The sequence below is a fragment of the Tachysurus vachellii genome, chromosome 20 (genome assembly GCF_030014155.1).
Source record: "Tachysurus vachellii isolate PV-2020 chromosome 20, HZAU_Pvac_v1, whole genome shotgun sequence".
Lineage (NCBI taxonomy): Eukaryota > Metazoa > Chordata > Actinopteri > Siluriformes > Bagridae > Tachysurus > Tachysurus vachellii.
The window spans coordinates 6,397,251-6,411,006 of NC_083479.1; the positions used below are offsets into that span (position 1 = coordinate 6,397,251).

The window sequence follows — 13,756 nt, forward strand, 5'->3', positions numbered from 1 at the left end:
TAAGCACTCAATAGTAATAAGTCATAATAATAATAAAAACAAAAATAGGAAATTTACTCATTTCTTTCCCACATGCACATGGTATATTAACCACAAAACTGTTGATACTAGTTTACATAAGATGATTATGTAACTTTAATTACTGGTCTATCAACCAAATCCCAATTTTTAAGGGTTATTAAAGTCCATACACTTTCCTCTACCGCCAAATTATTAAAATGAAATAGCATAAAATATAGCTAACATAGTTAAATAGTTATTACTCGTTATATATTTACAGTATAGGTATAATCCAGGGTAAAGTACTGATTATACTAAATAAGCTTATAAAGCAGTTAAATTAGTTAAAATAGCTATTATTGACTACTTCTTCCAGTATTTAGTAAAGTTTCCATGATGTAGCGAAACTAGTCCATTACTATGTGATCTCTTGGATTTATGCTTTAACTCAGTTGCTCATTGTCTTTATTCGCAACGGTCTGCGTTTATATTGTGATCTGTGGCTCCATCTAATGGATCCTAAAGTACAAACAAAACAAAAGACAACTTCCACATTGATTTTTTTATTTTCTTTCACAACTACCGTTTTATAACTGATCAAAAAAAAAATATATAAAAATAAAAATAAATATCCAAATCATCTGCCAGCAATTCTTGCCAATCTAGATTAGATAATGATTAAAAATGCACTAACACACTGCAGCATCTAATCTACAAAGAGGGCAAAAAACAAGATTTCTTCTTATAAATATACTAGAAGTTGAATTGGTTTACTCTACGCATTAATTTGTGAAAGGTAATTTAATCTGTTTTTTTTATCATATTTTACCAGTCGAAAAATATTTGCATGATTATTTAATAATTAAATATGCATTATTATTCATCTTTGACATTAATGCCAATTTACATGATACATCAGGTGCGTATTTCTGGACTTTTGAAATGCAATAATTAGATCAAACAAAATTGAAAACGTGGTTATGTAAATGGAGAACGAACGAGAAAAAAAAAAAAAAAAAAAAAGTCAGTCAGGGAAACACAACAAAGTTCCCCAATCCTACAACAAGAAGCCGTCTCTAGTCATTTTCCTCCCATGCACACAGCATACATCAACATCATACACACAAACTAATTCAGAATGCAAGTTATAACAATAATAATAATAATTAAAAAAAAAAAAAAAAAAAAAAAAAAAGCACAAGGAGTAAAACCCTTTACTTTCCAGCATCAACATGGCATCTAGAAACTAAAGTCCCAGATAAACAGTAACTGAGCACTACAATGGCACATTACATGAATACTTTCAGGCAAGGAGGGAAAAAAAAACAACCAAAACAAAAACAAAACAAAACAAACAAAAAAAAGACAGAAGTTAATTTCCTTTTACAATGTCCTTGAGTGGCAACATGGGATCATTTTAATTGTCAGTTACATCGCTATTGTGTTGCATGGAAGGTGAAAAAGTTCCAATTAAAATAAGAGACACAAGTAGTGTATTCTAAGCCAAATGAGATGAGATCTAAATGACCGTAAAGCCATTCAGTGAGCTCATATGCCTTGTGGAAGGGTGGAGCTGGAGTTACCCCGAAAGAGGCCCAACCCATCAGCATAAAACCTTCAGAGGGCAAAACTGATCAGTCAGAACGATTTTAGATCGATTTGCCAATTTAACCCCTATTTAACCATCGCTGTTTGTCACCAGTCACTTTGTCACTATAATTTTCTTAAAACTGTCAATTTTATGACACAAAAACCACATAAATCAATCTGGTCCTAATTAAAAGGATAGTTTGAATGCTGAGACTGAGTAATGAATAAACAGTCCAAAGAAAATACCAAGGAAAAGAAAAGAATATCGGTTCATAGGTAAAATAAAACAACGGGATTTCAAAGAAACGATTATTTTTAGTTCGATAAATGTCCAAATGTTTGTACACAACTTGTATTACAGACAGAAAACATGACTCCCAGGCTGTATGGACAAAATAAATAAATAAATGCCCATGTAAAAGTGGTACTTATGAAATTTTGGGCTATAACAACATCCCCTTGTAACAAATCAGAGATAAAAACACAAAGGTTTAAACCTTTTGCAAAAACTTTGCAAGACTGTGATGCGGGTTATGACGGATAGAAAGATTTAAAGAGAGATTAAATCAGTGATTAAGAAAATAAAAAATAAAAATAGGCAAACCAACAAAAAGAGCAGTTCCTGCTGCCCATTCTGCCATTTAAATGTCTTGAATCACTTAAAGTAAATTCAGCAAAGGCTTTAACACATGGCGATGCCACAGATACCAACTAACCCAACATGCCCACAGCAAACAAAAGGAGTATAAGCACCAATGAAGAATGAAATCTGGGAATGTTACACACAAAAAAAGTAAGAACTGCAAAAATCGAATCAGTGGTTAAAACTGATTTCTTGTCCAAGCTTAACCCAGTTAGATCAAACAGCATCTCTCTGGCCTTGAGCTACTCTATCAGTCGTACATTCCAGGTTCTTGCTTGTACCTGCAAACCACAGAAGGTGAGAGATCCATAAGATTCCACTGCAAGCCCTCACATGTTCACATCCTCTGTCATGCAAGAAAACAAAGAAAGAAAGAAAGAAAAAAAAGAATTTCCAGATGAGTTTCGTCCTCCAAAAAGGAACTTGTTTCTGGTTTACATAATGGTCAGGTATATGAATCACTATCCACTTTACAAGAGACATGAAATTCTACAATGTTGTTGTTCACAATATAAACCAATTGGCATATAACTGAACTGTAAATATAACTAAAACTGTAGAGGCTAAGCATCTGTTCACTTCAATACGAACAACAAATCATTGATGGAGTTAACTAACCCACCAATAGTGTGGCAGTAACACAAGCTCTAAAATCAGGTCAGGAAAAAAAGAGAGGAAAAAAGAGAGGAAAAAAAAAAAGAAGGAAAAATGAAAGGGAAAAAAAAAAAAAACAACAAAAAAAACTGTAGCATGGCTGTTTGTACCAGAATTTAAGAAAGTGCAGATCTACAGAGATTTTAACAAAAAGCAGAGGGTCTGCAGACCGAAGAACTTTGCATTCATAGGCACAAACTCACTTAAAGATTAATTGGGGAAAAAAATATCACTTTTCCCAGTATTTAACTGTCCAGAGTCCAACTGTGTGTGTCTGTACCCATGATAGCTTCAAGACTCCTGTTAATAGCTGACAGGAGCAGAAGCACGTCTGGTCTTGTTGTTGTAGCCCATTCACCTCAAGGTGCTATGATTTGTCTGAGATGCTTTTCTGCACACCGAGGTTGTAATAGGTTTAGATGCATGGCCCCTGAGAAAGGCCCTTAACCCTCAATTGCTTATGTGTATAAAAATGAGATAAAATGTAAGTCGCTCTGGACAAGGCCGTCTGCCAAACGCCATAAATGTAAATACAGCGCTACTGAATTTCATAGTTTCATTACAGTTCTATTACAGAACCAAAAGAAGAGTAATAATAATAATTATTAGAATTAATAATTAATTAATTATAGTAATAATAACAATAACAACAACAACAATGTCGTTCAGTGCTTGACCCCTAATTCAATCCATTGCACACAAGAACATCAGAGTAGTAAAGTGGAAAAGCACATACACAAGGTACAAATGGACAAATGGTCAGCTCCAGAAGTATTGGAACACTTCAATGGCACGAGGGAGGCAAAGAGGAACATAGAATATTTGATATAGAAACAATACTGTTTTATGGCAACAATCGTTTATTAAGCAGTGAAAGATTTCTGCAAAACACTGGTTTTAAAACTGACTGGCAACCTATAATTAATATTTATTCAAAGATTTTATACAAATAGCGTCACCCATTTTTGTGCTTGGGGGGTGTCAATAATTCTGGAGTCGTAAGAGCTGAAGGGGCGTCTAAAACTGGGGAATACACCAACTTATAGATCTCGGTTGGAGAAGCATCAATTCACAAAGACGATGCAATTCATTTGTACTACATGCAAACATTAGCTGCAAAACATGATCAGGGTGAAAGGTTTTCCTCACTAAAGGGTGAGGAAGGATTTGATTGTCATAATGTATGTGGCAATCAAATAAAATGTCATATCCTAAGCAGAATGATGTGCGGGAGTGAAGGGAAATGATGCTTCACACACACAAACACATGCTAAGCAAAGAACATGCCTTTACCTCCAGACACTTAACTGTAGTTGTCAATTGCATCAAAGAAGGAAAAGTAAAGAGAAAAGTCTAGGGTTGCCATCGAAGAGAAAATGGAGCAAAAATAAGGAAAAAAATGTAATTAATATAAATAAAACAGAAAGTCGAGCAGTTTCCTTACAATGACGTCATGTATCAGAACGTAAGACACGTGTGATATTTCACTCTAAATGAGACAGAGATTTCTAGAAAATGAGATTTCCTTGGCTTCACAGTCACTGGGCCTACAATTTTGGGAGCTCTACTGAGGTGTTGTTTAAAAGTGAAACGTTTTGCACTGCTTGCACTACTGTCCATTACCAAATGTTACGGTGATTGTGTCCGGGCCTGCAGTCAGAGCTCTGTACCTTGGGTGACGTTCTTCTCGTTTAGGAGTTTGGTCTGGCTGTTCGGAAGGATCTTAATCTCGGGAGGATCAGGGCTCTGTGCTACCCGAGATGCCATCAAGGCGTTGAGGTACTGCAAGCGGGTTACCTGTGTGAAATGAGCAGGAAAACCATGTGACAGGCATTTTTATACAAAGGGTGGAAGAAGAAGAAGAGAAGCCTTTATTCTGTCACATACACATTGAAATTCTTTCTTTACATATCCCAAATTTGGAGGTTGTGGTCAGAGCACAGCGTCATCCATGATACTGGAGCAGAGAGGGTTAAGGGCCTTGCTCAAGGGCCCAACAGTGGCAGCTTGGCAGTGCTGGGGTTTTAACCTCGATCCTCCGATCAACAACCCAGAGCCTTAAACACTTGAGCCACCACTGTACCACAGGGAAACCAATTAAAATTACATGAGAGTTTCTAGAAGTTTCTAGAACACGCAAACACTTCGAACAAAAAGTGAGGCGTTTGTAAATAAAATGTTAGACGCTCGTTCATGCAGAACATTTTCTTAAGAATTTGAGGTAGACGCCTTCTTCAATTTACACCACAAGGTATCAGTGGTGTTCAAATCCAGGGTCACTGCAAAACACTGATTTCGATTTCTCGGTTGATCGTTTCTTCGATTATTTAGACCGGCTGTATATTTAATGTCATTATGTTGTGGAAAATTTGGCCAACCACAAAACATCCCCGATGGAATTAATCTGTAATCGTGTTCTACGATCTGCAGCATTTATTAAACTGCAATCTGTGCCAACAACACCACAGCAAGGTGGTTTACCAAAATCAGATTCACATGAATATTCATGGAATGCTGCATAGTTGATGCAGGATTCAGGAATAATACATAGTTGAGTTTAAGGGATGTGTCTCACCCTGATAAGCTGTAGGTCTGTGAGGGCTCGGACTGTGTAGTCAGGACAGTAACTGGACGAGCTTGTAGCTTCCCCCAGCTCAAACGTGTCTCTCGGGGAGCGATGCTGTGTGGACACTGGAGACTGATGTACTAGAAGGAAAATACATGGATTATATATTTGCCAACAAATCTTACCATTAGCTACAACCGAGCTGTGCAGACAGGGGATTCAAATTCAACCTCAATCAAACAGAACCATACCAGAGGAAGGTAAAGTCAGCGCTGACACCCCGTAGTAGGTGAAGGCTCCGTTCTCAAACTTTAGACCCTCTTTTCCAATCTCCACTTCCACACGCCCCTACATACAAGAGCGATCATCAGAACACAAAAAATTAATTCTCAATCATTTGTGCATCTATACTTTGATTTCTGTGATTTCGTTCCTGGCAGTTCAGTTGCAACCCCACATTTGTTTCATTAGCAATAACAAAAAACACAAGAAACTCTTGTGCTTTTTTCTCTCTTGTTTGTGTGTAATTCTCACACATCATCCTGGTCATAACCTTTCTCGCCTTCCTGCCAGTATTTACAGTATCTCGGCTGGTTCCACTGTCCTGTGACGGAGGACATGAACTGCAGCAGAGAAAACAGTGCACACTTTTCTTTATCTCGAGCGCTGTGTTTAGATTGATATTAAAACATATTTTATTGTACAAACAGAAAATGTGTTAATAAATGTTTAATAGTTAATAACTACAAATATATGATCTTATATAATCTTAGAAATATATGCTCGCAACAGGACAGACAGAAAAAAAAAGTTGTTTCAAATATTTATTCGACAGCAATCTAGACATAACCTTAAACTAAATAGAGAAAAGGGGTTCAGTTGTAACTGAAAGTTATATGGCACAGAGCTGATTGAGGATATCTAGTCATCTCAAGTTAAAACGACATAAGAATTATTACTTAACTTCATTATACCGCTGAGAGTGTAAATGACCTGTTAATACTATAACCAGGTGAAGGTGAATGCTAACTGCGTGTTAAAATCTGCTCAAGCTACTCACTCAAATGACTTCGCTGACTTTCTCATTGTCATGCAACTTGTTTTCTACTCTTTGTTTTGCAAGTTTTGTTTGCATCGCCGCGGTTCCTTTATATTTTCGAACTCAGTGTCTCGGTAAAGAATTGTTTCCCTATTGTACTAAAAGACTTCTTATATACTACACATGCTAGTGCAAGTTTAAAAAGCAACTCAGGTGGCCCTTTTCCCTGCCGTCACTCCCTCAGGTGCAAGCATCATATTTGTCATTGTTTAGCCTGCTGTAATCAGTGGTGAAGGCGCTCAGCATCAGGAAGACAAGACCGGCATGTAGACAATTAGCAGGTAGACGCTACGTGTACAGGGAGAGAGAGAGAGAGAGAGCGCTTGCTGTGTTTTTGCCCACACAACTCAAGCCTTTGTGTCTTTGTTTCTTCTTACATGTGTTTAAAGTAGCTCACTGAAGCATTACAGCTCATGTTTACAACTATAAATGACAAAAAGAAAACTCAGAAACTTTAAAACCATATAAGTGGCTTTGCACATAATAAGCTTATTTCAACAGGCCAGTAAACACATATACGGTAATGCACGTTGTCTCCGAGGCCCCCTAGTGGCCGACTGCAGTAAACGTTATTAACTCCACCCATTCCAATACTAGCAAATGAAACCCAGGGCAAATTTCTAGTTTAAGGTTTAGTTTAGGAATAATTTACATAATTTATAATACATATTTTCACATCAGATTAATGTGTCTCATAAACAGAGAAAATAAGCTTTTCTTATATGTCGTAGAAATATTAAGAGGAATCTATATGTTGTTTATCAATATATTTTCAGTTACAATTTACATCCAGTACTTGTATTTACATTATTTCAATGCTTAGTGTCAGATAGTTATGAAACATCAGCTCAGTCTTAGCATAAAGCTCTATCATTTCATGGCAAATGCTTGACAATAAAGCTCCTTCTGTTTCTGATGTAAAATCAACAGACCTGTGAAAACGCCATGACTAAGGTTGAGAATTTTACGTAGTAATTAATAACGAGCCGATTTGAGTTAACGAAAGGGCTTTTTTAATTTGCCCTATAGGTAATTCAACGCTGAAGTGCTCATTTATGTGTGTGTGTGTGAGAGCAGCCGACCCACTGCTAAGGCTCTAATAACTGCACATGTTCTGGATCCGAGGTCTGTGCCGTACTGGGCATACTGGAGCTCTAACTTATATACACAGGCTTTGGTTTTGATATCTCTCACTGGAGATGTGGCAATGCCCGGCTCACCTGCAGCAACAGAATGAAGTAGTCCACCGGATGATTACGTGTATAGAGGTAGTGATCAGGACTCATTTTGTTGCTTGGGTCAAACTTTACTTCTTGATTGACGCTGGGATGCCGTAAGAGATGAAACAAGACTTTTTCTGACACGCGCTGTGGACAGAAATGCTCCACTTCTGTGAGAGAGATACATGAAAAAAAAAAGAACAGTATGAAATCATGGAAGTAAAAACTAGGTTCAATATCTTCCATAAAGATGCAACACTTAAGAAACAAAAACCAGCATAAAAACTACTCTGAAAGTCAGAAAGTAAAAGTCACTCAAGAGGTAAAGTTATACTTTCACACGTGTGTCTTAAGCAGACTATGACTAAGAGAAGAGACAGCTTTGTTTGCATACATGTACATACATGTCTATGGCTTCTAGTATAGATTTGTACAGATGACCTGCTAAGCACTGATTCAGTAAAGTCCGACTAACTCAAATGTTTTTTCGGGGGGAAAAAAAAATTGTGAATACTAAAATAATCAATGATAATAAAGAATAATATTAAACCTTCCCTTACTGAAGAAAAAAATAAGTATCAGTCAACATTTACAAACGTTCCACATAATACTTAGCCTAAGGGGCCAGGTAGAGCTGAAAATAAACTCATAATACTCATTCCACAGAAATACACACACACACACACACACACAAAATTACTCAAGTTCATAGAACATGGAGTTGGCTCTGAGTAAATGATTAGCACATTGCTTTTCTGCAGCACTGGAACTCAGTCCTGTGACGCAGTTTAGCAGCTCACATCTACTCATTTTGAACAACATGAGAAATTTCAAACTTTCAGACTGCTCGTGAGATTTTAAAGGCAGTTTGTTAAAATAGTCGCAGAACAGAGTTGTGCAGCACATAGATGATAAAAGAAAAAAAAAAAAAAAAAAAGGAATAAAAATACAATGTTCAGACCTCTGGAGAGAAAGCGGTGTGTAGCAAGTAGAAGCTGAGGAGATGTGCGGATCTTTGCCTCGCCTTCAGGGAGCTTAAAGAGAGAGAACTCCTCCTGTACCGCACGGGGCTCCAAAGGCATCTCCAATTGAGGATGAGGACGCTTCACTTTCATATTCACTGTGGGAGAACAAGGGGGGAAAAAACAAGTCTTAGATGTAATGCATTACAACATTAGACCTCAGATACAAGGTAACAACCCAGATACTCACTATAGCCATCGGACTCATCTAGGATCTCCGATTTGATGATCTCTTCGATCACATCTTCGAGGGTGACCAGACCCAGCACCTCATAGAAGGGGTCTCCTTCTCCCTCATTATTCACCCTCTGCACTATGGCCAGATGTGAGTTTCCTGGTAAAAGCAAGACAGTGTCATGAGTGGAGTGCTACACAAAGAATCATTGGTTTTCTTTGCAAATTCATTTAGTCAGTGTGACTGGTGGAACCAGCTTGAAGATAAACATCATTCAATAGAATTGATCAGAATTTTACTTAACTTCAGATTTACTGTACAGTTACATGGATGCATGACTACCAGATTATCATCTTTAATGACATAGATCACAGGTCTCTAACCCTTTAACTGTTTAGTATTTTCCTTCCTCTAAAACTAGATAAAGGAAAGTAGAAGATCGTGTGTGTGTGTGTTAGAAAAGATTGTACCCCAGTACCAAGGCTGGGAACCTGTTGCCTAGATAAACATGCAACATCCTAGACTTTAAGAGCGTGACTTGAAAAAAAATCACCTTTCTTAAACTCCTCGAGCATGGCGTCCAGCTTGGTGTCATTGAAGACAAAATGAAGCGGGTGGTTGTAGAACTTGGTGATGGTGGTCATGGGCGTGCAGTCAGCAGGGTCCACCAAGGCCAGGTCCTTGACATACAGGATCTCCACAATGTTGGAGCGCTCCTCCTCATACACAGGCACACGTGTGTATCCGCACTGCATGATCTCGGACATAGTGTTAAAGTCCAGCACAGCCGTGGAGGGTAGCATGAAGCAGTCCTTCAGTGGCGTCAGGATGTCCTCCACCGTCTTGCTCCTGAGAGTCCCACGGCGGAACTCCTCCTTGACAAACTCGCTGTATGGATCATTGACATTTGCGCGGATCAGCTCCATCACCTTCTCACGCACTCCACAAGTGCTCACATCACGCTTAAGTGTCAAATCCAAAAAGAGCCCTAAGGGGCAGGACAGGGGGCATGTGATGATCAGACAGCACTGGGCCAGCCATACTAGACCCGGGGCAAGATAGAAGCCATAACCTGAGCTTATGATATGGGGCAACAACTCTGCGACCAGGAATATGAGTGCGGCACATGCAAAGGCAGCTGGAAGGATGGATCCGACGGTACGGTAGAAGATCACACCAAGCACAGAGTGGCCTAAGGAACACAAAAACAGAAGGGAACACAAAAGAAAGTTTCCTCTCCTCCGAACTGGCTCCAAACGCTTCGCCAGGCGTCTCTCATCTTCTGAGCCACAGCTGTGTAGCACATAAAGCTCCAGAGGGTCGAGCCAAAGCAAACTTAGATTCAGGCATCGTATCAGTGAACATATGAGAACTCCTAAGATAATAATTATAGCCAGACCCCATGCTGGGATCCATTCAGGTGGCAGATCCGGGTCTTTTACACGGAACCTATCCAGGGCCGCTGACTGCCACTTTTCCCCATTGAACACGCACAAGCAGTGAAAAACCGGAGGCGTTTCATCCTCTGCCTCATCAGAGATGCTCGTGTCTTCGGTTCGGACTGTTATTAAGCCCTCGTTTTCGTCATCCGCTTTAAACTTTCCGCTCACTTGGAAATCAGAGGCATTGCGCAATGTCTCTAGGTTACACGCGTCATCAGCGACAGTTGCATCCACTTGAGCGAACGCGACCCACGGCCCCGAGGTCCCGTTCAGCAAGTACGAACCGAACAACCGAAGCTTAAACGTGGAGCCACGCGCTGCAGTCAGGACGCGCTCGCGCATGTACACTCGCTCGGTAGCTTCCTCCAGTCGCAGGCCGAAGACCAGCGGCGAGGTGTTTTGGCTCCACACGCCAGGTCCGAACCAGCAAGCCGACGATATCGTTAGTAAGACAAATACTTCCACCGACCCAACCACCATATTGGAATCGGGCAGTTCGGTTCTAGTCGCTAATCATATGACAGCTTAGTCGAACTAGCCGCCTAGCACTTTTTTTCTCGTTGCCATAGAAAACAACGACAGAAACGTCCTTGCTCGTGCCGCCATATTGGATCAGTAGCGCCCCAAAAGAGAAAAACAAAACAAAACCATCAACCAAAACAATAAAAAAGTGCTTTGTATCCTCTGGGCTCGTGGTTGGAATGAAGAAGACCGTTGTTTTTTTTGTTTTGTTTTTTTAGCGGAACTACGTTAAGTTGTTTACGGACCAATGAGAATAGAAGACTGTATGCGACCAATAAACATACGAGAAAGGGGAAGCCACGCCCACAACGGCGTGTTAGGTAATGTTGAATAAACACAGAGGGGTGTGTGTGTTTGTGTGTGAGATATTCACTCTTACACGTGAATATAAAAGTTAAATCTGTACTATTAGCATGAATCGAATAAAATCTACACATGCAACATATCCAAAAGTAGTTTTTTTTGACAGGTAAGAAATACCTGTGTGTGTGCGCGCGCGCAGGGGGGGAATTAAGCTCTGAATATAACGTCTGTCTTAAGGTTTGTCCATCTGATCATGCTTTATATCTGTTTGAGAAATTAAGCCCCAACAGTTAGTGATTATTATAAATTAATTATAAATAAAAAACATTTATGTTGTTAGATATTCATAACATCTGAAGATCAGATCTGTTCATTTGTAACAGAGGACATGGCTAAAGTTCTAAAAGTCTCTCTTTTTTTTGTGCATAAGTGAATAAATCAGGAGGGAAAACTATTTTCTGTCCACCTTATTTTACACAACATATACTTGTATGATGAACGCATCATTATGTTGTGGATCCCTAGAGAGACTTATTGCTCAAGTTTTGGGACCTTATGAAGTACCTGCTGAAAGCTGATTGGCTGATGAAGAGCAATCAGGCCATCGTTAACAATTCACTTAAATTAGGATAAAGGTGAAGAATACAAGGTTTCGGCTCAGTCGGACTTAGCCCTACCCCTATCGGTGGCCATGCCCGTATCTCAGCAGAACTTCTCAGGACTTTGTTCTGAAGATGTCTATCAAAGCTCATTCAAGTGTATACAAAGGAACATAAGTTACAGCCATCTGAGTAAATCAGATCTTACCAGAGTGGCAGCCTTTATGTTACTATTCAGAAATCTTAACATGTTTTTGACACTTTCCTGAGCAATTTCCTGGGCCACCAACTTGATGAAGATGGAACAAAAAAAAAAACAAAACTTATGACTAGTAAGTATAAGTGGGTTTTGCATATCTGTAGCAAATACAATTAAGTCTTTATGAATTTCCAAATTTCATTCCTATGGGGAAAAAAAACACAGGTTGAATGGCTGCTATACAGGAACCACATGACTCATCAAACGGTTGTATACAAGCACCTAATTTTCCCCAGCAGACTGAACGATTAGACGCTAGTTTTTAAAAAAAATTTAAAAACTGAAATTTTATCTATTCAATTTTAAATCACATACCCTACTTCATACGTTCATAAATATTGCATGTGACCTTTACAGTCTTAATACCTTGTTCTTCCAGGTGTTTCACCACATGAGGAGTTAATGTCAGCCCTGTTATGTTCAAAATTGTTATTTTTGTTAGCCAACAGATCTGACCATGTAATTTACACTATAATAAGTAGAAATGTCATTGCTGACCAAAATGTAAGTGGGATTAAATCTAACATTAAAAAAAAATTTACGAAAAATGTCAGCCAGTCAAATACACTCTTACATGTGAATATAAAAGTTAAATCTGTACTATTAGCATGAATCGAATTCAATCTACACATGCAACATACCCAAAAGTAGTTTTTTTGACACATAAGAAATACGTGTGTATGTATCAGGAAAAATCATATATAAAAGCAAATATTTCACATGTATTATTGTAATAAGTGACCTCTAAAAAGCTAGACATAATCATAGTAGTAAACAACAATTTAAAAAAAAAAAAAGAGTAATATTTGGAGTCCATCAGCCATTACTGAAAACAGTTGTATCCTAAACGTTATTTCTGTTGATGCTCTTGTCACCCTTACATCAAACGTACCCATTCAAAATAACTCCACATGTAATAATTCAGAAATATTACACAATAGGTCAAAGTGCCTATTATCTACTAATGTGTCAAAGGTGGCAAGATAACACTCGCAGAATATATTTCCTTCAACAGTTCTTAAAGGACTGACCACCTGTATTCAAAAATGCTGCATTAATATTGTTTAGGAACAACACAAGTTATTTCTGATGCTTAATAAACAAGAGAGCAGATTTTTATAGAGAAATAGATGTCTCAGATTTATTGTCATGTTCATCAGAACATCCTAGCAGTCCTTATGAAATGCTATGTACACATTGCTTTAAGGAGAACAATCAAACATTAGTGGAAGTACAGTACATTTGCTCGTTACACTCTTCCCTTAAAATAAACACAGACAGACATTAATGATCAAACTCAGTGTTTTGTATAGTCACTCAAAATACATCGCTCTGCAAAAACATAGGGGAGGGCTATACGTGAAAAATACTATACGTGTTTTGCTAAAGAAAAAGAAAAAAAAAAACATAGAAAGCAGATGGAAGACAATCGTGCTTTCTGCAAATACTTCGTTGATGCCTGAGCAGACAGAGGAGCTTTGCTAGTTTGCAGGATTCTTCACTGTTTCATGCATCAACACACAAGATGCATGGCCACAAACACCGGATGAGTAAACCATGCAAATGGAAAATAAGCCCGCAGCATACCTGCATACACACAATCATAATAATCTTTAACCTTCAGTTTTAGCAAATGGTCAAACTGAGCGAGAATGGTCACGC

At 38.5% G+C, this 13,756-nt stretch overlaps 1 protein-coding gene across 1 annotated transcript; it reads right to left on the minus strand.

Annotated features, from left to right (window-relative positions):
- Positions 1-3,729: 3,729 nt before the first annotated feature.
- LOC132863118 (metal transporter CNNM3) lies at positions 3,730-11,156 on the minus strand. Its single transcript, XM_060895716.1, has 8 exons — positions 9,523-11,156; positions 8,985-9,128; positions 8,734-8,892; positions 7,773-7,942; positions 5,705-5,801; positions 5,463-5,593; positions 4,558-4,684; positions 3,730-4,240 (listed from the first exon to the last, which is right to left on the minus strand). The coding sequence occupies exons 1-8, from the start codon at positions 10,889-10,891 to the stop codon at positions 4,191-4,193; spliced, it is 2,247 nt and encodes a 748-aa protein (XP_060751699.1). The 5' UTR covers positions 10,892-11,156; the 3' UTR covers positions 3,730-4,190.
- Between the last annotated feature and the right edge of the window lie 2,600 nt (positions 11,157-13,756).